Here is a 27,371-nt window from a genome sequence, read left to right on the forward strand (position 1 = left end):
GTTGTTATTAGCTCGTACTGCCTCTAATTATAGACATGCTAAAAGCATGAAAAGATGCTCTACTTGTTTAAGCTTAACTTGGTTGTCTTTTCAGATTCCTTGGATCTGAAAGTAGGCAACAGAGAGGTGAAGAAAAGGGGTGACAAACTGAGGTGGCTTGCTATGGCAGATCAGGACCAACTAGTCCTAATCCCCAAGAGAGGCAGTGGTTTTAAGCACCTTTTCAACGCAGATGTAGATTAAAGATTTTGCCACCAGCTCTTTGGTAGCATTATTTTCTTCAAGTAGGGAATTAATCAAACTAATGTGAGCGGAGAGAGTAGGGCAGTCTTCGGCTGAGTTCATTTCAGCAACATAAAACAACAATTTTATCGTTCTTCGTTGGCACATTTTATGAATTTATAAATAGTATGTTTTGTAAACAAAAATTATATATAAAAGTTTTTTATGTTCAAAATCAAATAAACTCTCTTTTGAATTTATAATAGTTAATATGTAATTAAACACGCGGTAGTGATTCATTCTATTTTTCGAACAACGAACAACTTCAACTGAAATGCTCCGACAAACACAACCTTCGTATGAATTGACACACGTATATTACTATATAATTTTATTGCGAATAACCAGAGTTCCCTAAATACATGTGGCTTCATATTTAAAACAAATTTTCGAGAAACTATTGGAGTTTCAGCCTAAAAGGGAAACCTGTCCAAATACTTGTGCATCAGATGATTCTATATTGCTTAACAAACTGTACAACAGAAAATAAACTAATCCTAACTTTTCAAAAAAAAAGAGAAATAAATTAATCCTAACCGAGCCTTTTTTTCTGCAGTCAGTATAGTCACGGACTCAATTTTCCGTCAGTAGCCTTCTTTGCAATCCAATGAATACATTCCGTTAGCATCGCGCCGGCGCCCCACTATGCAGTACCAAAACAGCTCCCTGATGGGTATACACCTGTAGCGATGTTCTGTACGTTGAATCGTGCGTTATTCGCCATCCCCATTCACCAATCGCCACCTGAACGTACGTGAATCGCACTGTCCGAAATCAAAGCCCGTTTCTTCTGACACAGATCTGTGGGAGCGCGGATATATAAAAGTGTCAGCGATAGGTGGGGTGCAGCTGTGATGTGAGGGCTGGGTTAGTTCCTAACTTTTTCTTCAAATTTCCAACTTTTCTATCACATCAAAATTTTTTTACACACATAAATTTTTAATATTTTCACCACATCGTTTCAATTTCAATTAAACTTTCAAATTTAACGTGAACTATACACACGCTGAGCTTTCAGATCTGTGTTTTAGAGCAGGTACAATAGCAGGCTATAAGACAGCTGCAAACATATTTTAAGTAGATAAATAAGGAGAGAGAAGGACAGCAGGTAGCCAGTTGCAGCACGGACTTTAAGACGCAGTGTGTGTGTGACAGGTGGAACCATATATTAATAGTGTAGTATATAACTTTGTATGAATAAGCTATTAGATTAGCTATAGATAAATTGAAGCTATTAGTTGGCTGTACTATTACGGGGGCCTTCCGCCCACGAAGATTGGATGCGGACAACAGCACGAGCATGCTGTTTCAGGAATCCATCCGTTCCACAGTTCCCAGCCGCGTCGCTGGCGTCTCCCTCGCGTGCCCACGTTCGCTCGCGGATAGGGGGCGCGTACGTGCGCCTCGAACGACGTGTGGACGCGATGGAAGATGCGTTCTGTACCGGACACATGCACGCACGCGGCCCGTGCCACACAAAAACCGTCTCGGGCTTTGGGCGCCGCGCGAGCTGGTGGGAGTGGGACACCGCGACGATCGATGCAGGCGATTCGCCCGGGCCGTTCGTGCCGCCTGGGCCGTTCCTGCGGCCGCGACGCCGTCTCCTCCCGCTGCCTTGCTCGGCTCCACCGTAGCAGCGGCAGTAGCAACGGGGGCGGAGGAGCAGTGAGGTGCGCGAAGGCAGCCGCGCAGTCGATGGAGGCCGTGAAGAAGGACGAGGAGGCGAGGGTGGTGGCGCTGCGGGCGGTGGAGGCAACGCCCGAGTCGTTCGCGCCGTTCGGCCAGGTCATCGCCGCCACACCCGACGGCGACGAGTTCGGCCCCCACGACGCCCAGCTCGACCTCACCCGCGGCATCCCAAGGTCAGGATGCACCACCCCCAATCTTCTTGCAGTTCCACGAACTAGGAATACACGCGTCGCGCGGGCACACGTTACACGTAGGGCGGTGATGCGGTGGCCGGTAGGTGGGACGGGATGATGCAGGCGCACTAGGCCTGGGTCAACCGTGAAGCCTTCTCCACTCCACTGATCCACTCCATCGCCAATTCGCCGTATCAACTCACCAACTGGGGAAAACGCCGGAGTCGAGGAGGGGAGGCCGCCCGGTCCGCGCGCGATGGCCATGGAGGGGGTGAGGGTGGTGACGCTGCGGGCGGTGGAGGCCACGCCCGAGTCCTTCGCGCCGTTCGGCCAGGTCGTCGCCGCCTACGGCGGCAAGCGCTTCGGTCCCAACGATGCCCAGCTCGACCTCAGCCGCGGCGTCCCAAGGTCTCTCAACCCACACGCTGCCTAGCTAGCATCGATCCATCGATCCCGTCTGCATCTCTGGTTCCTGCACCTGATTTAGGCGAAAGGTTCCCACTTCCTCTGATCTTTTTTTTTCTCTCCTCTACTTGGCAGGTTCTACATCATGAGGTTGGAGAAGCGGCCGCTCGAGTTCTGGACGATCACCCACCACGCGAGCGTGACCCAGTGCCTCGGCTCCATCGGCGGCGAAGATTGGTACCTCGGCGTGGCCAAGCCCTCGATCGTGGAGGATGGGGCACACGAGCAGGGCGGCGATGGGAGGAAGCCCGTGCAGTCGCGTGCTGGCCACTACTACCTTCCTCCCGATCCAGCTGAAGTCTGCGTCTTCAGGGTTTCCGGCGCTAAGTTTCTGAAGCTGCACATCGGGACCTGGCATGCGGGGCCGCAGTTCAAGGCGGATGCGGTGGATTTCTACAACCTGGAGCTCAGCAACACCAATGTGAGTTCTAAGCTGTTGAATTGAACTTCGACTTATTAGCTATTGGTTCTTGCGTTCAGTAATACTGGAAAAAAATGGCTTCTCAACTTTAAAAGGTAGGAATGTTTTTGTTTGTTCCATTTTGCTATGCACGGGCGCGGTGCGTTTACGCATGGCCATACAGTTGTGTTTGTTTATATATGTCTTAGAGCCTGATACAATTTTAGGAATAAAACTTATTCAACTTTTAATTTCACCAATCTTTATCACTGACAGAAGTGTGTGATCTTGCTTGCAATACTCAGTACTACAATGTTTGGATAGTCCAGCACTATGAAAACATTCTTTTGAGTAAATTTCACAAAACTACAATTTAGCAACTTTAGTAAGGTATTTCGCAGAACAGCAACAACAGAATTTTATCAGAAAGCTATAACTTTATCCCCATAAGTTGTATGATTGTATGTAGGAATTGAGAAGCATGAGTACTTCATATGTGTATGACACGCCACCCAAACTTGGCACACAAATAAGAGAAATTTTACACTACTTGAGAAAGTACCTTGAGGTACCTAAATTTTTAATACCTTGAGATATACCTAGAGTTACCAAATTTTACTATAGAAAATATGGTATCTCTAGGTACCTTCTCAAGGATGGTAAAATTACCTCACAAATAAAGTTGCAGTTTTATGATAAAATCATATACTGTTGTCACAGTTCTCTGTAATGGCTAGCTAAAGTTGTAGAAAATTGATAGTTTTGATAACAACAGTTGTAGTTTTCTGAAATTTACTCTATTCTTTTAGAATAGTTTTCTATGGTGCTGTGGGAAATACTATAGTTGTGCCTCCTTAATAGATATTTCATGAAACAGTGCATGAAAATTTCATCTTTGTGCACTGTTTACATCAAATTCTTAAGCCCTTACTCATCTTTTAGGCATTTTGGAGAGTTTATCAGGTTCAATCTGGTTGCATCTGTGTATACAGTTCATTGAAGCAGTGTGCTCTGTGGTTGCATTTGTCTTTTAGACTAAAGCAGTTTATTCAATGACCGATTTGGCGATTTCTATTGTCTTCCTAGTTAATAAACTTGGTTCTGCTTATTGCTGACTTATATGCATGTTTTCGTAATTGTATTCTTGCCAATAAATCTAGGGTGCCAGTGTGGTAATAATCTTCTCTAAATGAATTATTGTCAGTTAGAGTTGGAAACTTATCTGGTAGTCTCTGATTGCTGGTGTGTCCAGAACCGAAATCCACAGAGTCTTGTTTCTGTGTCACAAGAATGGACCAACTGAACCTGCCGGTTCTAAATTTTGCGATGGACTCCAGATATCTGATGCTTGTCTAATCTAAAATGAGTTAGTAATTATCTGCTAGTTGGAGGCCAATGACAAGACCCATATTCCTACTTTTGTTAGGGTGCAGAAATAACAAGGACATTCTTTCGAAAACAACTCAATATGTTGTAGCACTAAAGAAAGTCCAACAATCTAGTTGGTCTGCCAAGTTTGGTGGTCGTCCCTCTTTCCATAACTTCTGATAAGTGTCTTTCTTTTTTAGAGGAACTTTTGTATACATGTCAATTAGTAGCATATGTTTATCATCATCTTTTTGGGATGTGCAGTTATGTTACTACAACATGTCATTGCTACCATCAGACTTATGTTCAATTTTTATTTGACAAACTGCCATTTCTATCTCGAAGTTAAACTTTTCCTTTTCCCCCTTGTGAACCTTTGAAAAGGGCAGGGAGTTCCTGCAATTCACCTCGAAGTTAAACTGAGCATATGGTGTTTGTTTCAGTCATAATACTTTTGCTTATTTCTTTTCAGATTGTCGACCACACTACGCACGATTTCAAGAAAGACGACGGGGTAACTTTTGTGATTGAGGACTGAGACACATTTCACAACCTAAGGCTGGGTAATGAATATGCTAGACTGTTTGCATGTCTTGTCTGTTTCCTGAGTTTTTAATGAACAATCGATATGCAAATGTGATGTACAATATGCACATATGAGCTGCTTGTTCAAGTCATTGTAAAAAACAAATTAAGAAAAAAGAGGCAAGGGGAGTCTCTAGTGGGTACACCCAAAAGGGCAAAAAGCCGTCCAGTATGAAATGATGTTGCTCTTTTCTGAAAACAATATGAATGATTTGAGTCAATAAGTGATGTATTTCCAGAGAGAGAACTATCAGACAATGGACTTTCTGGTATCGTGGCTGTCATACTATGTTTGTGCTTGTGGTGCCGCGAAAAATCTTACTACTCCTTGAGTATTATTGACATACCAAAATCTCGTTATCAAGGAAGTGACATTGGACGCGCAATTCTGAACGCGGAGAGATCGGCAGGGGGCGCCAGGGGGATCGACGGTGACGAGACGGAACCTCGACAACGACGCGCCCTGCCGATCCGGGCAGCGTTTGGACTTTTTTTTTAAAAGCCCCGATTTGGATCGATCGCGGCTAACGATTCGGCCACCTGTCCGCTGGGTCGATCCGTAGTAGGCGCTTGGCCGGCCATGACGCACGGCGGCGCCGGCGGCCCGGCCTCTCGCCCCATACCCACGGCGGCCGCACGCCGCACAGTCGCGGTCATACGGGCGAACGCGGTGGAAGATCCAGGCCGAGGACGATGGCGCGACGTCGGCCCCCAGGCTCAAAAAAATATAGGAAAATTATTCGCGGCTTTGGCCTCCAAATTCCTCTCGCAAGCGCCACGTTTCCCCGACGTCCACGTCCATTATCCGGCCTGGTCAGAGAGAAAACCGGGCACCCATGCTGATTAGCCGCTGCTTAGCAATTGATTATGGATTAATTAACAGGATAATACTGGAGTACTAGCTCTAGCTGCTGCTAGTAGTAATCAGCTGCTCATAAAAAGCAATCGTTGGAGAAGCAAAAGCGCACGGCACGAGGGACGCCCAATCCTCCGTGTCCGTTGGCTCAACTCGACCAAACAACCGCCTTTTTTTTTAGTCTCCACTCTCTCCACTTCCCCCCTCCATTGCCGCCCCGTTTCTCTCTCTGATCAGCAAAAAAGTGGATGCTCCGGCTGCTCGACCGCCATGGTGAGGTCTCTCGACAGCTACCCCTCCATCAAAGATGTCACCTACAGGTTCGATTCTGCTTCCCCTGGTCGAAAAATTGGTTCTTGGATCAAAAATAACTGCCAAATTCGGTTCTTTTCGTCAGTTATGCTGATTTTATCTTTAGTATGATTCACCGAGTATGTGGTGTAGTTTCCCTAATTTGGATTTAGAGGGAATCCAATTTCTGAAGTGCTGTTGTCTACTTGGCGGCAGCTGCGGATACTGCGGGTACGCGCTGAACCTGAGCTCGTCGACGCGGAACACGGCGAACATCGGGTCCAAGTACGGGAAGCAGATCAAGAAGGGGGTCGTCTCCTTCTTCGCGGTGGACGAGAGCCGGTTCACGCAGGCCGACGAGGTCACCTGCGTGCCCTACTTCCACTCGCGGCGCTCCTGGGGGCTCTTCCGGCGGAGGTCGCGGCTGCTGTGCCGGAAGTGCGGCGGCCGCATCGGCAGCGCCTACGAGGAGGACGAACCCGCCGCCGCGGCGCTGCCCGCGTGCGACGGCCCGGACGACCTGCGCACCACGAGCTCCGGGAGCAGCGGCAGCGCGTCGAGCCAGAAGAACTACGTGATCAAGATCAACGCGCTGCAGCCCTCGTCGGACGATTCTGATGCTGTTGCCTTTACCCTATGACGATTCTGCTGTAGCCTGTCATCTCTTCCGGCCCGGTTGAATTTGCTGCTGCAGTCTTGGAATTCGCATTGGGAGTGCAAAAAGGGTGATATTGCAGTCAAGGAAGGGATCGCCATGGCAGTGAGCTTTTGGAAGGGTTTGATACCATCATGATCTTGAGTCACCTTTGCTGTCTGTAGTAGACTAGTAGTGCTTTTCTTTTCTTCTGTGAATTGGTGGGAGTATACACTGGTTGTTAATTTTTGGATCTGTTAATATTGGAAAATGACAAAGTTTGCTGTATGTGGCTTGGCCCTATTGAGTTTGTACCATCTCATGAGGTTCATAGGGGTTGCAATTTTGAGTCATCTTGCTTTACTGGTATGTCTTAAGTTTCTCTACACGGATTCTTCATTAGTCTTCTAAGAAAGCATGGGTTGTTGCATTGTGTCAGTTACTGAATATAAATTCTCTGTTAAACTTTAAATTATAGTCTTTTGGTTTTCCAGAAATAGGCATGTATCTTCAGTTTTGTTAAGCTGATAAGGTGAAACCATAATTCTGATTTCTGTTTATCAGTGTAATTTTCCTCTGGTGCCAGCTCGTCAAGAAATGGGACTTGGGAGCACAGAATGAACTTATGTAAGCAGGGCTCCAGGTGAGCTCATGTTCATACAAAGTTTTTAGATATAAGTAACAACTTCATACAAAGCAGTAACTCAGTTGTATAGCATGGTAAAGAGCGTTGTAATAACCAAGAAATATCTGTTCTAATCCACAAAATTTGATATGCAAATAGCAAGATGAAGGATCATTTTCTGAGAAAGATGTAAAATTGTAAATTTTACTGCTCAAAGAATCACTATCAGTATCATATACAAAGGAGCTCTTTAGCTGGAGCAGTACAATTGTCAGGTTTCCCTACTAGCTAGTAAGAAACATACATACATTTAGTAGAGATAGTTGATATCATGTTGTAATAATCAAATCAAATTAAAAAATAATGTAAAAACACTTTAGCACTTTATATGATTGTCGTAGTTTACTCTATCATTCTGCTTCAAGTGGCTATTGAGTTGGCATGGGTGTATTCTGCAAGAAGTGTCTGAATAATATAAGTGCTTCTCGAGGCCGGTGTAGTGGTACCTCATGGCCTGCGCCTGCTATAGTGACGAGAGTTAATCCTTTATACACTTGACTCCAACCTCCAACCTGCAAGAGGAATATATCATGTATTCAAATGATTCATTCTGACCCAGAATTTGCTTAGAACTGCAAATAGTTTTTAGTATACTGACCTTTCCGTGGTCATACCAAGGGTACCAATTGACCAGAGTTGGAAGCTTAAGAGCATCTATTGAGTACCTTGTTGCAGTAACAGGAACTACAGCATCTGTATCCCCACTGTGAAAAGGAGTAAAGAAAATCACATAGCAAGTTAAGTCATCTCACTAAATGTTAGCCAGCACAATATAATGGATTAACTTTGTAGCAGTAGTAATTCATTAGATCGTAGTATTGAATCAAACAATGAGTTGAAGTACTGGACTGACCTGAAAACCCATATCCTGATACCAGCTGCAATCAATTCTTGGTAGATAGGAAGCATAGATTTCGGGGAATCTGCCCAGTAAGATCCGACAATATCGCTGTAGAACAGACCAAATGAGTATATGTGTGTGTAAGAAGAGCAGAAATTTTAAGGCACAATTAACATCTATATTTATTAAAACCTGCAAGTTTTCCATGAATATTGAATCCCAGTGGTGTTAGCATGCATCGCTATCTGCACTTCTGGCCGGTTGTAGTAAATACTTGAGTATCTTTCTGTGCAGGGATCATATGCTCTGGATAACCAAGGCTGTGGATGGCAACATGATGTTAGGTACAAATAGTATGGCCAACAATTATCTACCGATATACATATAGGCATCAAATCAAGCTGAAAAAAGACATGCTAGGCAGAGGAATGAGAACAGGAAAATAAAACAGCAAATTCTAAGGTTCTGCAAAGTACAGTATAATATTGCAGAAACATCAACCCATGCACTCTATCTGATCTAGATAGGGTGATATAACTTTTTCTGTATTCAAGAAGTACCAAATGCCACAATAGGAAATAAACGCAATCCATTATCTAAATATATAACAAAATAATCTAACTGAAATCAGTAATAACTTCTTAAAAAAGAAATTAGTTCTAGCCAAAAGGTATATTTACTAAACAATAAGTTTATTATTGCATCTTTTACCACATTATATAATGGATTTCCAAAAGGTAATTTTCCTCTTTTATGTGTTGCAATGCAGCTACTTTCTTATTCTTTCTTAATCAGCACAGTTCAATGTGTTTCGAGTAGTAAATTCACTGTTTCATGACCATCCAAATAGATCTGTTATAATGGGTTTAAATGATCTAAGTAGTGGAACTAGATCTGTGCAACAAAGTCAGAGGGTGATCTAAGTTATCAAAAGTCAATGAGAAAAAAAGAACACTTACGTAGCGTCCTCCCAAGCCAAGTTTGAGAGAGGCTGTATTATTGCAGGGCTTTGTATACAGGCTGTAAGGATCGATATTGCCTTCTTCTGAACTGGCTAGGTTCAGGTTCTTTAGACATTCAGGAGAAGGGTGCTCAGAGGACTCAAGCAAGCATGTCTTCTTCAGGTTGTGATAAGTGTTGTCAGAGATGAGGCCATGAGTCCACCAATACTCAAAGGTACCAAGATAGTCGTGGTAGTCATCAGTAACCGCATTACCCACCTAATTTTTCAGAAACCAAAAAAATTCAGAACATACACATACTCAAACTAGAACAGGCAGAACATGGATTTCAGAGATCTACCATGAATCCTTTGAGATTAATTATTGGATTCTGAATGCCCTTGTTCTGTTCATAGATGAGCTGGGCTAACTGGGGAACGTAATGCCCTGAAAGCACCAAGGAAATACATCCCTGTAAGTCTTTCATCCACCAAATAGCAAGAACAGAAAATAAAATAAAAACTTATCTCATGCAAACTTACCTGCATAGCTCTCCCCAGCAATGTAGAACTCCCTGTACTTGTATTGTGGGAATCTCTCCAACCAGTTCACCAGAAATGCATAAGCATCCGATGCTACAAGATTAAAAAACAAGTGACAAGTAATCAGTAACTGAATCATGGTAAATCAGGGCTTAGTGGATAGCTCACAGAAACAAATGGCCTCGAATTTGTTTACCTGTCTTAGCATCTCCTGCGACGTACAGATCCAACGTCTTGTTCGAGTACGAGAACCCCACGCCGGCCGGCGACTCCAAGAACAGCAAATTCGCCGCTGCAATCACCAACAGAAATTAAAAACGAAATTAATCAACAGCCAGAGCCACTCCCAGCACTGCCATTGTTAGCAGCATCACTTGCTGTAACAATGGAGCTCAAGAACAACAATTGCAAAAGCTACGCACCCTTGTTCCAAGAATTGGGGTTCAGGTACAGCGTCTTCCCGTCGGGCCTGATCCGGAACGGGCCGACCTCCTCCGACGCGCCGTACCCGACCGACGAGCACCCCGGCCCGCCGTTGAGCCACAGGACGAGCGGCGCGATGGGCCCGGCCGCCGGCACCGCCTCCACCAGCCAGTAGAAGAGCGCGCGGCCGTGCGCCTGGTTGACCGTCACGTAGCCGGAGTACTGCGAGAACCTCACCTTCGCCGGCTGCCCGGGGAGCTCCCGGATCCGGTCGCTCTCCTGGTCGCCCGACGCCGCGGCCGCCACTGACACTGACACTAGCAGCAGCACCAGAGCCGCGGCCTTGTGAGCCATTACGAGCTCCAAAATCTCCAATGGCCGGACCACGGGACACCTGAGCGTGCCAAGCAAGAAGCCTTGCACTTGCTCAAGTACGCAACACTGCTGCTGCTACTGAACAAGATGAGCTATAAGAAATCCAGAGCTACTAGCCACCAAAGGAGGCCAGGTTGCCTGCATGGATTTCAGTGAGGCGGGGTCGTGAGCTTTGATCCTTACGCCACCACCTTCCTGCACTCTCATTGACCAAGGACAGCTCAAGAACCCTTGGCAACCGCTAAAGAAATGGAGGCGGCGGGAGGACGGCGGTTGAGCTCATTCGCTCTGACCAGCGGCGCGCGGGACAGAGAGGTAGTGTGCGGAGATTTTCTCTTGCTTTCCCCGTGCCGGGGATGATTGATTGGCGCGAGTACAGCTCAGGGACGGAGGAAAAGGGCGGATCAGATCGCGTACTATTGGCACGCCGAACCGGATGGATTGCGAGATTAGGTAAGCGGCTGCGTGCGCTACAGATCGGGCACTCACTGGCTCACTGCTAGTGTGCTAGCTCGCTCTAGCGCTGTAGCGCAGCGACGCGGCGGGGCAAGTGGGGGTGTCGGCAACTCGGCATTAGTATAGTGGCAGTGGCGGTGGTGGTGGTGGTGGCGGCGCTGGCGGCGAGCGAGGGCGCGCGTGTGAAACGGAGGTAGAAGAAGCTGAAACGAGCACATGGGATGGGACTGGGAGGGAAACCCCCGCGCGCGCGGCAGCGGCAGCGGCAGCGAATAACAAAATTCGCGGAGGATGACGCGCGCGCCTTCCTTGCCGCGGCAGCGGCGTCCGCTCGTGCGCGCGTGCGCGATGGAAAGCGGAAGGCAGAAACGGAGCACGCGGCGCAACGTGATTGAGATCGTGAGGGTGATTTGAGATGGTGAGGCGTTTGCTAACTTTGAGGCGCTCAAGACGGGATTTGCTTACGAGAGACACGGTGATAATGACGAGTCGTACGAACGAACGAGCAGTCTCCCAGAAGAACAGTCACCAAACTGACAGCCCGCATCATTGCGTCACACGAAGAAAGCGAGATTTGTTTCCGTGAGCCCCACATCAGATAGGAGTACTAGTAGTACTACTCTGTTATCGATGCTCCATTTTAAAAATTCTCCATTTTGAGGAACTCGTATTACATGAGCGCATGCAGGCGGTATCTAGGTTTGGCCCCATGTTGAGGTGTCGAGTGCCGACGAGCTGACAGCGTCGAGGCAAAAACAGTAGAATAGCATCGCAGCATGTTGCGACATCGAGAAAGGAACAGTATAATCCCTCCTGCAGGCTGCAGGAATCCTAGGTGATTATCCCATAATTCCGGGCGAAGTGGCAATTCCAATTTCATGGGTGGACCGTGGTTCTGAAACTTCACCAGAATCCAAGCATTTGCGGTCGAACTCCAGAGGACCACAAGCACACAACTACACATTCTCAATGCTGCAACCAGCAACCTTGGTAGTAACAAATTTGCAGTAAAGTTCCTGTCATGTTCTTTGAACCGGCCAGTGGCCACCTAGCTGATAAAGTAAGGCCTGTTTTAGTTCCTAACTTTTTCTTCAAACTTTTAACTCTTCAGTTACATCGTTTAAATTTCAATCAAACTTCTGATTTTGGCGTGAACTAAACACACCCTAAAACAAGAAATTTCTGCCATTTATAACTAACTACTGTAACTGAACTGACTCTCAAAATTCAGCAATGACAAAGCCAGCCGACCGCATATCGAAAGGCCAGCAATTTTAACTTGCCAAATCGGATTCAGGCTCGATGGCGGAGCGGAGTCCCTGCCGAACCATCATCTGCGCGTAGAATTCGGCGTGTTCCTGTTCAGGCAAGCACCAAAGTAGCAAAAGAAAAGTTAACTAAAGCTATAGCAACATACTACTAGTACTAGATTACTAGTAGCATGTGATGGGAGCGTGTGTGTTGCCGCCATTTTCGGTTGGTTTCGAACTAAAGGAGGCGGGCGTGAAGAGGCTGTGGAATTTATATACCTTCACGGCGACAATGACGAGCGCGGCGCCTTTCTGCCGGGACGCGTGGAAGAGCTGCCGCGCCGCCTCCGCGGTCACGGACGGCACCACCTGCGGCAAGGCCTTCTCCACTGCACACACCGCACGCGTATCAACACAAGTCACACAGCGACGCAGGCACGCAGGCACGCAGCATGTTTATGTGGCATTCACAGCGTTAGCGATGCAGGCGAGATTGTTCAGCTTGCAGACTTGTAGGCTGCAGCAATACAGGTTGGCCAGGTTGTTTCGTGAGAAGAGAAGGATTTGCGTACCAAGCTTCTCGGTGTGGCGGGCGTCGTCTATGATCAAAACTTTGTAGCTGTCACCGCTTCCAGAGCCCCTCCTGTCCCTCATCCTTCCGGTGTCCCCTCCTGTGTATACAGTCGTAAATGCGATTTAAGCAACACTGCAGACGAATGACAAATCTCTCTACAAAGGACGCAGAATTGCAAAAAGTACATCGTTGCACATAATCGATAAATCACCTTCTTGTGTCACGGGAAGCGTGTCGAGCTGGGACTGGTCGAAGGCCGGCCGCTCCAGCAGCGCGCCGCCGCTGCTGGCGTGCGGCACGGCCGCCACCGCCACCGCCTTCCTCCGCCGGTGGCTGACTCTTTGGTCCACGGAGACGCTCCGGGAGACCGGAGCGGCGGATGCGGTGGTCGGGAAGATGAGCGCGCCGCACGCAGCTGCTCTGCTACTGATGGCCATGGCAGTGGCAGGCGTTGTCATGTCGGAATCGGAAGCAGAGGAGATCGATGTATCGCGTTTGATGCGCGCGGCAAGAGTTCGCTCCTTGCGTGAGGGCAATGGAGGGGGAGAGGCGCACACGCACAATTCGCAACCGGTGGAAGATGTGAGCTTTGTTCTTGTGGCGATGGTACATGGCAGGATTTATTCAGGGTTTCAGCCAAGAAAGCGCCAAAAAGCCATTCTGTCGTGTGCTTGAGAGCATGGTCCATCTGTGCGTACTCGGTAGGGCGAACGATCTGTGGCTAAGCATAGCTGACCCGGGGAAATTGGGGGCTATTTTGGATTGAAGCCAAAACATGTCCCTACCAAAATTTTGGTAACTTAAATAGTAAACGTGCTAGTTTAGATTGAAGGCCAAACAATTGGTAGTATCGTTGCTCAATTTAGCTATATTCTAGAATCTTCTTCACCATGTATCTATCTATCTATCTATCTATCTATTATATTATTAAGACAGCTCGAAAAAAGGCACCACGTTCACTGTGGAGACTAGAAATTCCCAGATTAATCGAAGAAAAAGAAAAAAAAGAGTCCAAACAGAAATACAATCTGAAAAATAACTGGAATTCGGAATTTAAAAAAGGTAATATTGAAAGAGGAGTACATATAAGAACCCAATACATGATTAATTAAAATTCGGAATAATAAATAAATAAATTGTTGAAATTAGAAAAAAGAAAAAAGAAAGTTCAAGTAGGAATACAAATTTTAAATTACTAAAAGAATAATGGTCTAGATTTGTTGTACACAAGATAATCATATCAATCTAATTATAGATCATACAATCTGTACTAGGAGTCCTTGTCTATTTAGAAAAATCAATTGCAAAACTGTACAGTATAGAGCTATGATTCTAAACCAACATACATCGCCGCACATATATATGGTGGAGATACCAGACCAGCACGCTTAGGCTGCAGCAGCAGAAAAATAATATAGTGCCCTCATTTCATACGAGGAAGAACCCAATACGAGATTAATTAAAATTCAAAATAAAAAATAAAATAAAATCCGAATTAAGAAATAAAAAAAGAAAAGAAGAGTTTAACTTGGAATGCAATTTAAAAATAACTGAAATTCGTAATAAAAAATAAATATTATTTAAAGAATACACCATCTAGAAAAATACGAGATTAATTAAAATTCGAAATGAAAAATAAAATAAAATCCGAAATAAGAAATAAGAAAAGAGAAGAAGAGTTCAACTTGGAATGCAATTTAAAAATAACTTAAATTCATAATAAAAATTAAAGACTATTTAAAGAATACACCATCTAGAACACTGTCAGGGCTATGGATACCACATACCTAATAGTAGTTGACTAAATCTCGGCAGGATCCACCACATACCATGTCCTATACGGAAACAACCTGCGGATATAGGAGAAGTTCCGGATAAGGAAAGACAACCAGAGTTCTACATGGAAACGACAAGGACTACTCGGATTGTATCCATATTGGTTTCTCTATTTCTACTTGGACAAGGGGACACCTATGGGTATAAATACAAGCCCCCCTAGGAGGAGAGGGGAGAGAACATAGACACGGACAATCAACACACGACCACCTCAATCAACACCCAACACAATCGACATAGAAGCCTACATACGCCAAGACACGCCGCCGGATATCGACTTCAGGGATAAGCACGGCTAGTACCCTGCGGTGTCTCCGGATACTGTCAGGAGAGACAAAAGCGTTATCTCTAATCTCGCCGGGCACGGATTCGAGGAGGAAGGCTACCCTGTTGTCGACTACGAGTCAGAACTTCAGACCGCCATATCGACAACAGTTAGATAGGCTACCCCAAACATTGTACTGGTGTGATTATGGTGAATAAAAGCAACGACCGGCTCCGACCAACAGGATGTAGGGTTATTACCTGACAATTCAAGGACCCGAACCTGTATAAAAATCCTCGTTTCCGTCTCTTTTACCTCAGCCTCGTGTATACCCTAGCACCGACGATCCTCATACCATGCAAATACCAGAACCGTGACATCAGACGTCGACAAACACATAACGAGATTAATTAAAATTCCGAATAATTAATAAAATAAATTCTGAAAATAGAATAAAACAACTAGGAATATAATTTATAATAAAATCTATCGGAACGAAAAATATGGAAATTTCAAAAAAAAAATCATCTAGAACACAACGATGATAAATGACAATAAATATCTGAGAAGCAACAGGGTTGTAAAGGAGTAGAGTGGTGACAGTTAGGGACATCTAAAAACTATTAACAAAACCCCAAATAGAATCCCAATGACAATTAAAAGGAGTGACGATGGACAGGCCGTTAAGCAGCACGGTCACGATGGTTGCGGGATTTCTAAAAAATTAAAAAAATAAACCTCAATGATAATCACGTTCGATTTTAAAATCTCAAATATAATAAAGAGTGGGAGGAAGTGGGCGAGCCGTAGAGGAGTAAAGTGACAAAGCCACTGACGGTTTGGTGGGACTTTAGAAAGTACAATATTGAACTCATACGATAATTATGTTCGATTTTAAAATCCCAATGACAATAAAGAGAGGAAGCAGCGAATGGGCCGTAGAGAAGTATAATGGCAGCTTTTAATGGGACTTCTAAAAATAAAAAAAAATGAAACCAATGAGACAATAAACTCAAAAAAAACTATAAGATCCAAATTTTAAAGGTTAGAAGGAGAATGAATAGAAGCCGTGGTAGATCGAGCAAGCAAACAAAGAAAGGGTGAAAAAAAAGTAAGGGATAGCAACTGATGTGACTTTTATAAAAGTTATAAAATTAGAAACATGGGGATGATATGGTTTGGTCTTTCAAAATCTTAAGACAATGAGATATGTATTGAATAAATTGTAAGTAAAATTATATTAAAAATAGATAATTTTGTATGGTGTTAGCCGCACAATTACGCGGGCCACCCAGCTAGTTATATTATTAAAGGAATAGAAAAAGGAGCCTCCACGTTCGCTCTCATGACCTAGAAATTCTCACATTAATCGGAGAAAAAGAAAAAGTAGAGTCCATATAGAAATACAATTTAGAAATAGCTGAAATTCGGAATTAAAAAATAAGGAATATTAGAATAGGGGACTAGAGTCTATATAGAAATAAAATTTAGAAATAGTTGAAATTCAGAATTAAAAAATAAGGAATATTAGAATAGGAGATTAGAGTCCATATAGAAATACAATTAGGAAATAACTGAAATTCGGAATTAAAAATAAGGAATATTAGAAGTAGAGTATAGAGTCCATATAGAAATATAATTAGGAAATAACTAAAATTCAGAATTAAAAATAAGGAATATTAGAAGTAGAGTATAGAGTCCATATAGAAATACAATTAGGAAATAACTGAAATTCGGAATAAAAAATAAGGAATATTAGAAGTAGAGTATAGAGTCCATATAGAAATACAATTAAGAAAAAAATAGAAATTCGGAATTGAAAAATAAGGAATATTAGAAGTAGAGTATAGAGTCCATATAGGATTTTTAAAACTAACTAAAATTTGGAGTAAACATAATAAAATTAAAAGTAGAGTTTAGAATCCGTATAAAAATACAATTTACAAATAACTAAAATTCGAAATTAAAAAAATATGGGAAGAAGATTTTAAAGTCAATATAGGAATACAATTTAGAAGTAACTGAAATTCGAAATTAAAAATTAAAGAATGTTGAAAGATGAATTTAGAGTCCACATAGAAATACAATTAGAAATAATAAAAATTCAGAAATAAAAAATAAATAATATTGGAAGAAGAGCATAGAGTCTATATAGAAATACAATTTACAGAAATTTCGGAATTAAAAAAATATTAAAAGACGAGTCTAGAGTCCATATAGGAATATATATAATTTACAAATAACTAAAATTTGATATTAAAAATAATTAATAACTAACACGTATATAAAATACAATATGGATATTTCACATTAGTAGTTTTGTAAAGTTATTGCAAAATTTAAAATTATGTTGTCATTTTAATATATTTGTATAATATAATGAGAAAACATATATGCTATTATATATGTAATAATATAATGATGCTAGCCGCGTAATCTGTGCGGGCCACCATGGTAGTTATATTATTAAAACAGCTTTGAAAGGAGGCACCACGTGCGCTGTGGAAGCTAGAAATTCTCACATTAATCGGATAAAAAGAGAAAAAGAAAAAGGAGAGTACAAGTAGAAGTACAATTTAAAAATGGCTGAAATTCGAAATTAAAAATAAGCAATATTGGAAGAAGTTTCCATATAATAACCCAATACGAGATTAATCAAAATTCGAAATAAAAATAAAATAAAATCCAAATTAGAAAAGGAAAGGAGAGTAAAAGTAGAAATACAATTTAAAAATAGCTCAAATTCGGAATTAAAAATAAGGAATATTGAAATAAGTTTCCATATAAGAACCCAATATGAGATTAATCGAAATTCGAAATAAAAATAAAATAAAATCCAAAATTAGAAAAGGAAATGAGAGTCCAAGTAGGAATACAATTTAAAAATAGCTAAAATTCGGAATTAAAAATAAGGAATATTAAAAGAAGAATCCATATAAGAACCCAATACGAGATTAATTAAAATTCGAAATAAAAATAAATAAATCCGAAATTAGCAAAAGAAAATAAAAGAAGAGTTCAAGTAGGAGTACAATTTAAAATTAGCTAAAATTCGAAATTAAAAATAAGCAATATTGAAAGAAGAATCCATGTAAAAACCCAATACGAGATTAATTAAATTTAGAATAAAAATAAAATAATATCTAAAATTAGAAAAATTAAAAGAGAGTTCAAGTAGGAATACAATTTTGAAACAACTGAAATTGAAAATAAAAACATTAAAATAATACAATACGATATTAACTATTTTTTTAAAAAAATCTGAAATTATAAAAAGAAAATTAAGATTTCAATTAGGAATACAATTTATAAATAACTAAAATTTGTGATAAAAATAAAGATTATTGAAAGAAAAGATCATTTAAAACACATGACGAGATAAATTAAGTAACATGCCTATAAAGGAGTAGAGTGGTGGCGGTTGATACGTGATATAAAAATTGTTAATAAAACACCAAATAGAATCCTAATAACGACTAAAAGGAGTGACGTCAGGCAGGCCGTGAAGCAAATGAGTAAGTCGGTTGCCGGGACTTCTAGAAAGTAAAAAAACAAACCCCATATTCAATTTTTAAAATCTCAATAATAATAAAAAGGAGAAGCAGCGGGCGGGGTGTATAAGAGTATAATTGCAGAGCCGCCGACGGTTGACGGGACTTCTAGAAAATAAAAAATGAATTTCAACGATAGTTATGTTCGATTTTTAGAATCACAATGACAATAAAGAGTTAGCGGCGGACGGGCTGTAGAGGGGCATAGTGGCATCGTTTGATGGGACTTCTAAAAATTATAAAAAATGAAACTACAAGTCTATTTTTTTAAGGTTTGGAACTTCTAAAAAGTAAAAAAAAAAACCAATGATAATCATGTTCGATTTTAAAAATCTCAATGACAATAAAGAAGGGAGGCAGTGGGCGAGCCGTAGAGGAGTACAATGGCAAAGCCGCTGATGGTTTGGTGGGACTTCTAGAAAATAAAAAATGAACCCAAACGTTAATTGTGTTCGATTTTTAAAATTTCAATGACAACAAAGAGAAGAGACAGTGGACAGGCCGTAGAGGAGTATAATGGCAACGTTTGACGGGACATCTAGAAATTATAAAAAAAAACCCAACGTGATAATAAACTCTAAAAACTACAGAATCCAATTTTTAAAGGTTCCAAAAAGAATGAATAGAAATTGTGGTAGATCAAGCAAGCAAATAAAGGAAATGACATAAGGGGTAGCAACTGGTGTGACTTTTAAAAACTACGTAATTAGAAACACGAGAATGATAAGGTTTGGTCTTTCAAAGTCTTAGGACAATGAGATAGCTAGATAGCTATTTAATAAATTTTAAGTAAAATTATACTAAAAAAATATATGATTTTGTTTGGGTGCTAGACGCGCAATTGCGCGGGCCACCCAGCTTGTTCTACTAATATTTGGCTTTATATTGGTATTAAACCAAACATAGAGTAGCTAACTTTGTCCTACCAAAAAATTGGTAGCGCTAAAATTTGCTAAAATTTGCCTAGATTATAGGCCCTGGATGCACATCTCTTCACGCCTCGCTCGTCGTTCGTATTCCGCTTCGTTCTTCCTCTTGGGAATAGCCGAACATACAGGCAAGTCATATTAGTATTGGCAAAAGTTTACAAAAGTGCAACTTAGACACAAACAGCACGCATGGCAGCCCGTTTGCCACGATAATGATTTCATGCATGCCACATGCATTGCCTGCCTGCTCCTACGTCCAGATCTTACAAATTCTGGACAGGGAGAAATTCGGGTGGTAGTGAGTGTTCCAGAAACTGTAGTCGTTAGCACCAAAACAACGGTAAAGATCCAGAACCAAGAATAATGAAGGCAAGCCAATCCTACTTTTTCTCAAAACCAGATAAATCCGTTTCCCTCCAGCAAATGGAGGCAACTGACAAGAGGTCAAAACAGGCGGTTGCCCCTGGTTAAGTCCGTCTCCATTACGAGAAGACACAACAACAGCAAACGGCAAAGGGTAGGATGAACTCTTCGTATTTTTATATTCCATTCTTAAAAAACAATTCTGTAACACTCCAGTAAAAAGCATAACTTTGGGGTAACATTTTACAGTGTAAAGGAAAAACAGCATGCATTACGTATACCACATATTTATCCACGTCGGGACAACTCACTGAGCAAGCTATCTGAGCTTGGCAGAAAATCAGAAGTTCCTATGTACTGCAAATGTGCGCAATTACTTGACTGGAACAAACTAACTTTAATTTGCGCGTCAAACCACTTGGTAGTTATAAGTAACCAATCGATTCCTCTGAGAAAACTTTGGTGGGCTACCTTCCCTCAGCGGACGGATGGCGGTCACCTGAAACAAGAATTTGCAACGCAAGAACATAAATTCAACTAGAAAAACACCAAATATAGAAAGTTGGACTGACTAAGCCAAAGAGGAACGGCATGCTATGTTCCTGACTGTTTTCTCCGGGCTAACAGTGTCATAATGCAATCAGTTCAAAAAAACATTCGAAAGCCCATAAATAAATTTCAGCATTAGAACTGCTATAAATTTTCAATGATTATTCTATAGGGAAAAAAACTGCTAATTTTTCAGGATTAGAACTGCTGTTCCTTAAAAGTCAGTTTTAGAATAACATTCTACTATAGAATGGTGGAGAACTGGAGATATCCAGAGTTAGATATCGCTGAACTTTTGTATCTTTAAATGCATGTATACCATTTTCCTAAAAAACCAGGAAAGGACACCCCCACTACTTGGTGTAAAATGCTAAGTGGGTGGCCATGCAACCTTCCCAGAGCAAATTAGGCGTCAAGTGGCTAAAAGACTTGATGCATGGAAAGGAGTCTAATCTACAGACCATGGGTCGAGATTCTCAGATCTGACCGCACAAGGGGTAGTGTTCTAAAGAAAGTTGGATGAGGTTGGGAAGGTCAAACAACAAACATACAAAGCTTTCAGCAGAAAGTTCATTGACTAAGAATCATTATTAATTCAAAACAGAATACACACAACCATCACCATGAAAGATGCCATGAAAGCTTCATGAACAATGGTAGCTGTAAAGTCAACTAATTTCAACTCAGCGAAAGGCTAGTAAAAATGATGTGATACAGCAAAATGCCCATGAAAAATTCAATCCTCCAAGATATTTTGAAGTGCCTGATTGTGTCAAATTGCTCTGTATGCATGTAAGTATGGTCCGCTCAATAATCAGGCAACTATGGTAAAGAAGGAAAATCAGAAAGTATGCATGTATGACACAGTGGGATATAATAACCAACCTTCAAATCACTAAATGTATTTGATGCAGAAAACCCAACAGATATCGGGAAGAATGTTGATGGATCAGCTGCAGGGACAGTGAACTCCAAAGAACCACTTCAAATGAAAAAATAAAGTTAGCATGGACACCGTGGAGGGAAAACTGTGCGATACTAGAAAAGAGGATAATGTTGAGAAAACATATACTTCTTGTACCTGCGGTTTGATTGATCAACAAGAATAATGGACCACTCCAACACTGAATTTCTTGAGTCATACCTGGATGTAAAGACAAGAAATGAATAAATGAATGAAAGTAATGAAGCTATGCAGCTAAAGATCAGCTTGGCAGGTGATCAGAAGAAACTTCCATAAAAAAATCATTTTCAAACAAAAAGAGCCACATCACAAATTATTCTAAAGCTCTAATTATACTATAATGCAATGTTTAACACGAGAAAGCAAAGCCAGGCTAGATATTTATTTGCATTTACTATTTGTTAACATAAACACCAAGACTTTTGTCAACGTGCAGTTAATGTCCAATACTCCAAATAGTTCTTTGGCAGCAAAAAGTATTTGTTAACGAGCTCCACCTTTCACTAGTAACCTAAACTTTAAATGCTCAATGAAAACTTTTGCACGATCTTTTCTTTCCATTTAGGTGCAATGTTAAACTTCAAAATTAACAGTTAATAGCATTAGAGCAGTCACAACCCATAGTGTCCATAAACAGTGTCTATGATGTCATATCAATAAGACATCACAATAGAAACTACACTCCACAACCCATGATTTTTTAAAGTGGGCCATTAATAAATGTATCATCTCTCTTCTCTACCAATCATATTTATTCTTCATCTATTATGAAAACACTATTCTGTCCCAATGCAAAACTTGATAGTGTCCAGTGCATAGGTTCTCGTGTTGAAGCTGTGTCTTGCATGAGACCTAGTTTCTTCCTCTCTTTACTCTCTCTCTTAATTAATATAATGCCACATAAGCTAAAAGTCCTACATGGCAATGTAGTTAATGCCATAGACACCATCCTAGGTGGAGGGTTGGGACTGCCCTTATGCATGGTACCAGACAATTAAGACAAGACATGGGCCAAGAAACATTACCTCCATTCTCCGTCTATCTGCCTAACACCTGGAGCCTCCCTAAGTGCGGGGAGAGGGATAGAGATGACAACATTGTGCAAATCAAACATCTCTGAAGCTTCATATTCAATGTTCACATAGGTTTCATTTCCGGACACCGAAGGCCAACAGTTCACTGCAATTGGCAAAACCAGGTTATACATGTGCAACTTAGCAAACAACTTTAAGCAAACAGTTATTTTTACCTGCCAATGGAAGAGATGACTCATTCAACTCCTGGATTCTCCATTTCACCAACGGTGTTTCATTTTGACCACTGGGGAAAGGCCTGTTTGGATCTTTTGCCCCCACAATTTGTTGACTGTTGAATAACTCTTTGTTGATATTGGGGTGTGTCTTGAAGTTAAGGCCAGGTACATCTTGGATCTCAATCTGTCGAGCACACCAAATATTTGAAGATTTAGTAACTCCTGATTAAAACTAAATTTAGATAATACCATTAGTCAAAAGAGTTTTGCAGGTAAGTGATTCAGGTAAATATTAACTTGCCGATGCCAGGAAATCCCTGAGTTCTATAGCAACTTGTATAATCTAATTAGGAACAAACAAGAATTTAACAATTAATTTGTGATGAATGCAATTGTTCAGACCAAAAGAGCTTGGTTCTCAAAGGTCTGATTTATGGAAAGCGGTGCAGAACAACAATTCTCAAAGAAGCTTGGTTCTCATGGCCTACGAATTATCTGAAGATATTCAAAACAGTAGTAATTTCAACAAATATTCAGAAATGGGGTTTGAGTTGTATAAAGCTGTGCAATTAGTTAATAGATGCAAGCAGAAGCTTCATGCAAATTCTCATTAAAAACAAACTAATAGATTGTGTTGATTCCAAACAAGGGCATAATCAGACTAAAAGATCCAGACACCATATATAGAAAATAACCTGTAACTGAATAAAACCATCAGTGTCATTCAGAATTTGGAGAGCCAGGGTTCCTTGAATATCAAAATTGCTAACTCCCCCATCCCTTTTAACAGTGACATTGAGCTTCTCTTCAATTGTCACTGTGATAGGATCGCTTGGTGGGATATATGATGACCTTGATTGAGTTGCACTTGGTTGAGTGTCCTCCAAAATGACTTCTCCTTCAGCTTTCAAAGACTCAAGGAACTGGTTTGTCTTCTGTGCTTTGCTTAATTTCATACCACCAGGAACTTTAGTAGAAGCAGATGCAGGAGCAGGAGCAGATGGGCGGCCTGTACATATGCCAGCCGTCAAGATAAAACAGCATCTAGATAGTCATAACACCACCAACCAAAATTAACCATCCTATATCCACTAGCCACACCATTACCCTAGAGAATCGACTTTACTCAAGTCAAAAGAGGTCTCAATAAATTGAGTTAAAATACATGTGGAATTGTGGATGCAGGTATTTCTTTCTTGAACCACTAGCCATTTCGTTGGTACTTTTGTTGTGGCAGAACCCATCACTACTTTCGAACAAATCAACAAACTATTGCACAATTAAGTGATTTTATTTATGAGCTACGGTGTTAGATGAACAATGTGTAAGATGCACATTTGCCCTGCAATTTGGCAAATAGTTATGTGTATTACTTTCTGGCATGTCACAACTGACAAACTTAACAAGCACATTAGTACAAGTACAATATTGTTTGTCTCACATAAGAAAGAAAGGTTGTCTAATTCAGTATCAAGATCCTGGGTAGAACCTAATCCAAATCATAGGAGCACGGAAATATAATTGAAAATAACTGGTTGAAATCCTATCTTATGCTGCATGGATGATTCTCTCCCTAAATCATTAGGTGTATGTATGAACAGGCTAAAAGAACTGCCATAAAATATTTAGTACTAGTTTTGGTTACCAATGCTCAGGAAAATTTATTGTTACAGGAATATTACAAGTCTAGTCAGCTTCCTTGATAGGACTCCAAAAGGAAATGCTAAATAATATTTCCATTTCCACATGTAAGGCATTTGTTTGAGTACAAACCTTTGGCCTTGTGGGTGAACGAGTCCATATCACCAAATATAGGATCGCCCCCTGGACCACCACCTCTAATGCCCATGTCACTGAAGCTGTTTGGAGTTCTCAAGGATCCAAATCCTCCCTTGTCAGGCTTCCCTCTATCAGTCTGCATATTTCAACAGATTTTACCAACTTATATAAAGATGAAAAATAAAGCTATGCAGTTACTGGTTCACTACGCCTTCAACATTAATTTTTAGCATATACTTCCTATGTGTTCGTAGATACAGTTTGCAACATTTAAGATCTAAGGTTCCATGTGATACTGAGATGTAACTACACTGAACCAGATAACTACATGCTCTATATTTGAGTATAGGTAGCACAAACCTTGCTTTTCTCAATCTCAGTGACTTTCCTCCTCATGACATCCTTAGTTTCATTGATTTTGCTTTGCATAACCAGCTTGTGCAGCTTTTCTTCATGGCTCTCCATTTCACAGTATTGTTTAACTTGTGCAACAGTTACGTTCTCTTTGTTTCCAAGAGAAATGGCTTCAATAAAGGCAAACAGAAGCTCGAATGCTGCCTTACAGACACCCTCTTCATCCAAAGAGGGAGCATATTCAGGTATCTTTGTAGATGTTCAAGGAAATCACTGCATTGAATTGGTATGCACAAAAGGCAAATACTAACTATGTCGTCAGCAACAAGAAATAGGGTTTATCAGGTTAGTGGTGACTACTCTGTTGATCTTTGTTCCAAAGTGAAGTTGTTCTGCAGTTACACTTAATACTGCCCTTTTCTCCTTGCCAAAAAGAATATAAGTTCGAATTTTTCATTGTGATAAAACTATTGAATGCGGAGCTACAGCCTTTTTTTTAATCTTTCTGAAATAGCTACATTTTTTTTAAAGAAATAATTTAGCGTTTGAGAATAGAAATATAGCACAACTGATGGTAGGATACAAGCTTGGAGAGTAGCCTTAAAGTATCCAGATCTTCAAGAATGTTACTTTGCTTATTTGTGATGAGAAGCAAATACAGTGCTTCAATTGGTTGATAGACATAACGAACATTTTCAGTCTCAACATAAGTATGTTGCTTTCCACTTCCGACCAGCTTCGGAAATGCTGCAAGCAGCCCCTCGATCCTTATCCGGGACATGTCAACAAATTGTCTCGAAACAAGAGCTGAAATCAAAAAATGACAAATTTCTTGTTCATAACATTATAAGTGTAGACATAAACAGACTACAAAATGCAAAAATTCTAAAGACCAAAACTTGTGCATATAAAAGCCATTTTAGTGTTGTTACTTGGATAGAATTGGTGTACTTGCGTATAAGAAAAGGATGTTAATTGCTATTGTTAGCAAAATTGTATTGCCCCTTTTTTGGGCTGCAAGAGCTAATATAAGAGGACATTCCATTAGAGAATTGTGAATCCAACAAGTCAATTGTTCGAGAAAGTTGTGAATCCAATAAATAAATCAATAACAAAAGATACTGCGAATTGGAAATTTTCAACAAACTCACCTTTTCCAGACTTCGATATAATAGAAGCTGCAAGAACCACCTGTATGTGTATAAAAGAAACAATCACTCTTCTTAATAGAGCAAAAAAATGCAACAGTTTAAAATGAAACAAGGATAATGCTCATTCATTTGCTGTGATGCCCTTACTAAATGTCCTTTCCTAAATCAATTTACAACACAGTAACATTGCAAATGAGCAATTCGAATAAACCAGCCATACCATTTTGAATGGCCTTTTTAGTTCCAGGGATTACCAAATCCAAGTTGACAAGATATAGAACTGCAAGACAGAAAGTAATGAGTTCCAAAGCAATCGATCCATGCGAGACAACTGAACAAAATAAATTTGTCAACACTGCAGATGCATAACCACAGAAAACATAAATAATGAGTTTGTCAATAAGTACAATGTTTCTTATGCTTTTGCGTCACGTCCAACAGGATTTAACAAACTTTATTAATGACCAGAGAATACTGCCGCTGTTGTGATGCATAAACTAAATAAAAACCAGCACACTTGAATTGCATCAAAAGTTCAAGATCCGATTGAGGCCAATCAAAGTTACTAAAACACAATAACAAGGAAAAACTGCATGAAGTTAGTGACCATCGTGAACACAGATGAAATCAGACATATTTGGGAATACTGGTTATTAGGAATTTATATAGCATAAATTGCTGATGATGGATAGGCATCAATCAGCATACCACTAGACGTTACTACATCCGATGTGATGAAAAAAATACAAACTTTCATAGATTTATAACAACCATGTTAAAAAAAATCACATAATACAAACCCACGTAACAGAAAAAATATGATATCAATGCCTAATTGAAACAACGTAAGGCTCAAGCTAGTTTTCCTAATTAAGCAACGTCCAACTAGCGCAGAAATTCTAAGCATAACGTGCGTATATCCAGAGATCCAGACTCACAAAGTACTGAATCACAGGAAGAAAATCTCACAACCAAACTGCTTGGCATGCAACACTCCTCGCAAAAACGCACACGATCGGACGATCCTCATACTGCACACGTAAACCGACCATCCAGACAAACGGAACGCCCCGGTGGCGCACAAACTAAATTTTCTAAGCAATTAAGAGACGCTACGAAGAACTCGTGCAAACCCCACCGGCACTCCCAACACGAGCCTGGACTCCAACCCGAGAGATTCCGACAGGCAAACGCACCCAGCGAAATGAATCAACAAGGCCAGCGCCCTGCGGATCCGGCCTCCGGGTGGCGCGACCGACCAGGCGGCTCCGTCACTGCGGCGCGTCGATGGCGGAAGGCACGAGTCCCGATCAGATCCTCGCGCCCCGCACCGCAGGCAGCACCCGCGCGCGGGCGGAGAAAACCAACCCGAATCAAACCCTAGGGCTCCCAGGGAGAATCCGGAATGGAGAGAAGGCGAACGCGACGGGGAGAAGGGAGGAGGTCGGGTGCGCGCGTACCTCAGATCCGCGAGGGAAGGGAGGAGCCGAGCCGAGGACGACGACGCAGGCAACAGTGAGCTCGCTCGCTCGCGCGGTCGCGGGTCGG

At 41.4% G+C, this 27,371-nt stretch overlaps 5 protein-coding genes across 6 annotated transcripts; 2 read left to right on the plus strand and 3 right to left on the minus strand.

Annotated features, from left to right (window-relative positions):
• Window positions 1-1,770: 1,770 nt before the first annotated feature.
• On the plus strand, window positions 1,771-5,200 carry LOC127785096 (uncharacterized). The gene is made up of 3 exons (XM_052312521.1): window positions 1,771-2,144; window positions 2,685-3,030; window positions 4,850-5,200. Exons 1-3 carry the CDS (start codon window positions 1,822-1,824, stop codon window positions 4,913-4,915), a joined length of 735 nt encoding a protein of 244 aa, XP_052168481.1. The 5' UTR covers window positions 1,771-1,821; the 3' UTR covers window positions 4,916-5,200.
• Window positions 5,201-5,724: 524 nt separating this feature from the next.
• Window positions 5,725-7,031, plus strand: LOC127785113 (uncharacterized protein At4g08330, chloroplastic-like). The gene is made up of 2 exons (XM_052312540.1): window positions 5,725-6,138; window positions 6,326-7,031. The coding sequence occupies exons 1-2, from the start codon at window positions 6,089-6,091 to the stop codon at window positions 6,747-6,749; spliced, it is 474 nt and encodes a 157-aa protein (XP_052168500.1). The 5' UTR covers window positions 5,725-6,088; the 3' UTR covers window positions 6,750-7,031.
• Window positions 7,032-7,439: 408 nt separating this feature from the next.
• LOC127785085 (serine carboxypeptidase-like 27) lies at window positions 7,440-11,341 on the minus strand. Its single transcript, XM_052312511.1, has 9 exons — window positions 10,175-11,341; window positions 9,949-10,044; window positions 9,753-9,845; window positions 9,572-9,657; window positions 9,229-9,489; window positions 8,462-8,589; window positions 8,282-8,377; window positions 8,027-8,132; window positions 7,440-7,940 (listed from the first exon to the last, which is right to left on the minus strand). The coding sequence occupies exons 1-9, from the start codon at window positions 10,527-10,529 to the stop codon at window positions 7,797-7,799; spliced, it is 1,365 nt and encodes a 454-aa protein (XP_052168471.1). The 5' UTR covers window positions 10,530-11,341; the 3' UTR covers window positions 7,440-7,796.
• A 247-nt stretch (window positions 11,342-11,588) lies between these two features.
• Window positions 11,589-13,418, minus strand: LOC127785104 (ATP-dependent Clp protease adapter protein CLPS2, chloroplastic-like). The gene is made up of 4 exons (XM_052312530.1): window positions 13,042-13,418; window positions 12,829-12,927; window positions 12,536-12,645; window positions 11,589-12,364 (listed from the first exon to the last, which is right to left on the minus strand). Exons 1-4 carry the CDS (start codon window positions 13,286-13,288, stop codon window positions 12,281-12,283), a joined length of 540 nt encoding a protein of 179 aa, XP_052168490.1. The 5' UTR covers window positions 13,289-13,418; the 3' UTR covers window positions 11,589-12,280.
• A 6,511-nt stretch (window positions 13,419-19,929) lies between these two features.
• Window positions 19,930-27,347, minus strand: LOC127785070 (coatomer subunit delta-3). 2 transcript variants are annotated; one of them, XM_052312493.1, is made up of 12 exons: window positions 27,284-27,347; window positions 26,044-26,103; window positions 25,824-25,863; window positions 25,256-25,479; window positions 24,679-24,921; window positions 24,313-24,454; window positions 23,235-23,548; window positions 22,537-22,723; window positions 22,313-22,466; window positions 21,405-21,467; window positions 21,209-21,305; window positions 19,930-20,273 (listed from the first exon to the last, which is right to left on the minus strand). In XM_052312493.1, the coding sequence occupies exons 2-12, from the start codon at window positions 26,044-26,046 to the stop codon at window positions 20,184-20,186; spliced, it is 1,557 nt and encodes a 518-aa protein (XP_052168453.1). In that variant the 5' UTR covers window positions 26,047-26,103; window positions 27,284-27,347; the 3' UTR covers window positions 19,930-20,183. The 2 variants fall into 2 exon arrangements, with proteins under 2 accessions (XP_052168453.1, XP_052168459.1); XM_052312499.1 differs by lacking the exon at window positions 27,284-27,347 and adding an exon at window positions 27,020-27,250.
• Between the last annotated feature and the right edge of the window lie 24 nt (window positions 27,348-27,371).

The sequence above is a fragment of the Oryza glaberrima genome, chromosome 1 (genome assembly GCF_000147395.1).
Source record: "Oryza glaberrima chromosome 1, OglaRS2, whole genome shotgun sequence".
Lineage (NCBI taxonomy): Eukaryota > Viridiplantae > Streptophyta > Magnoliopsida > Poales > Poaceae > Oryza > Oryza glaberrima.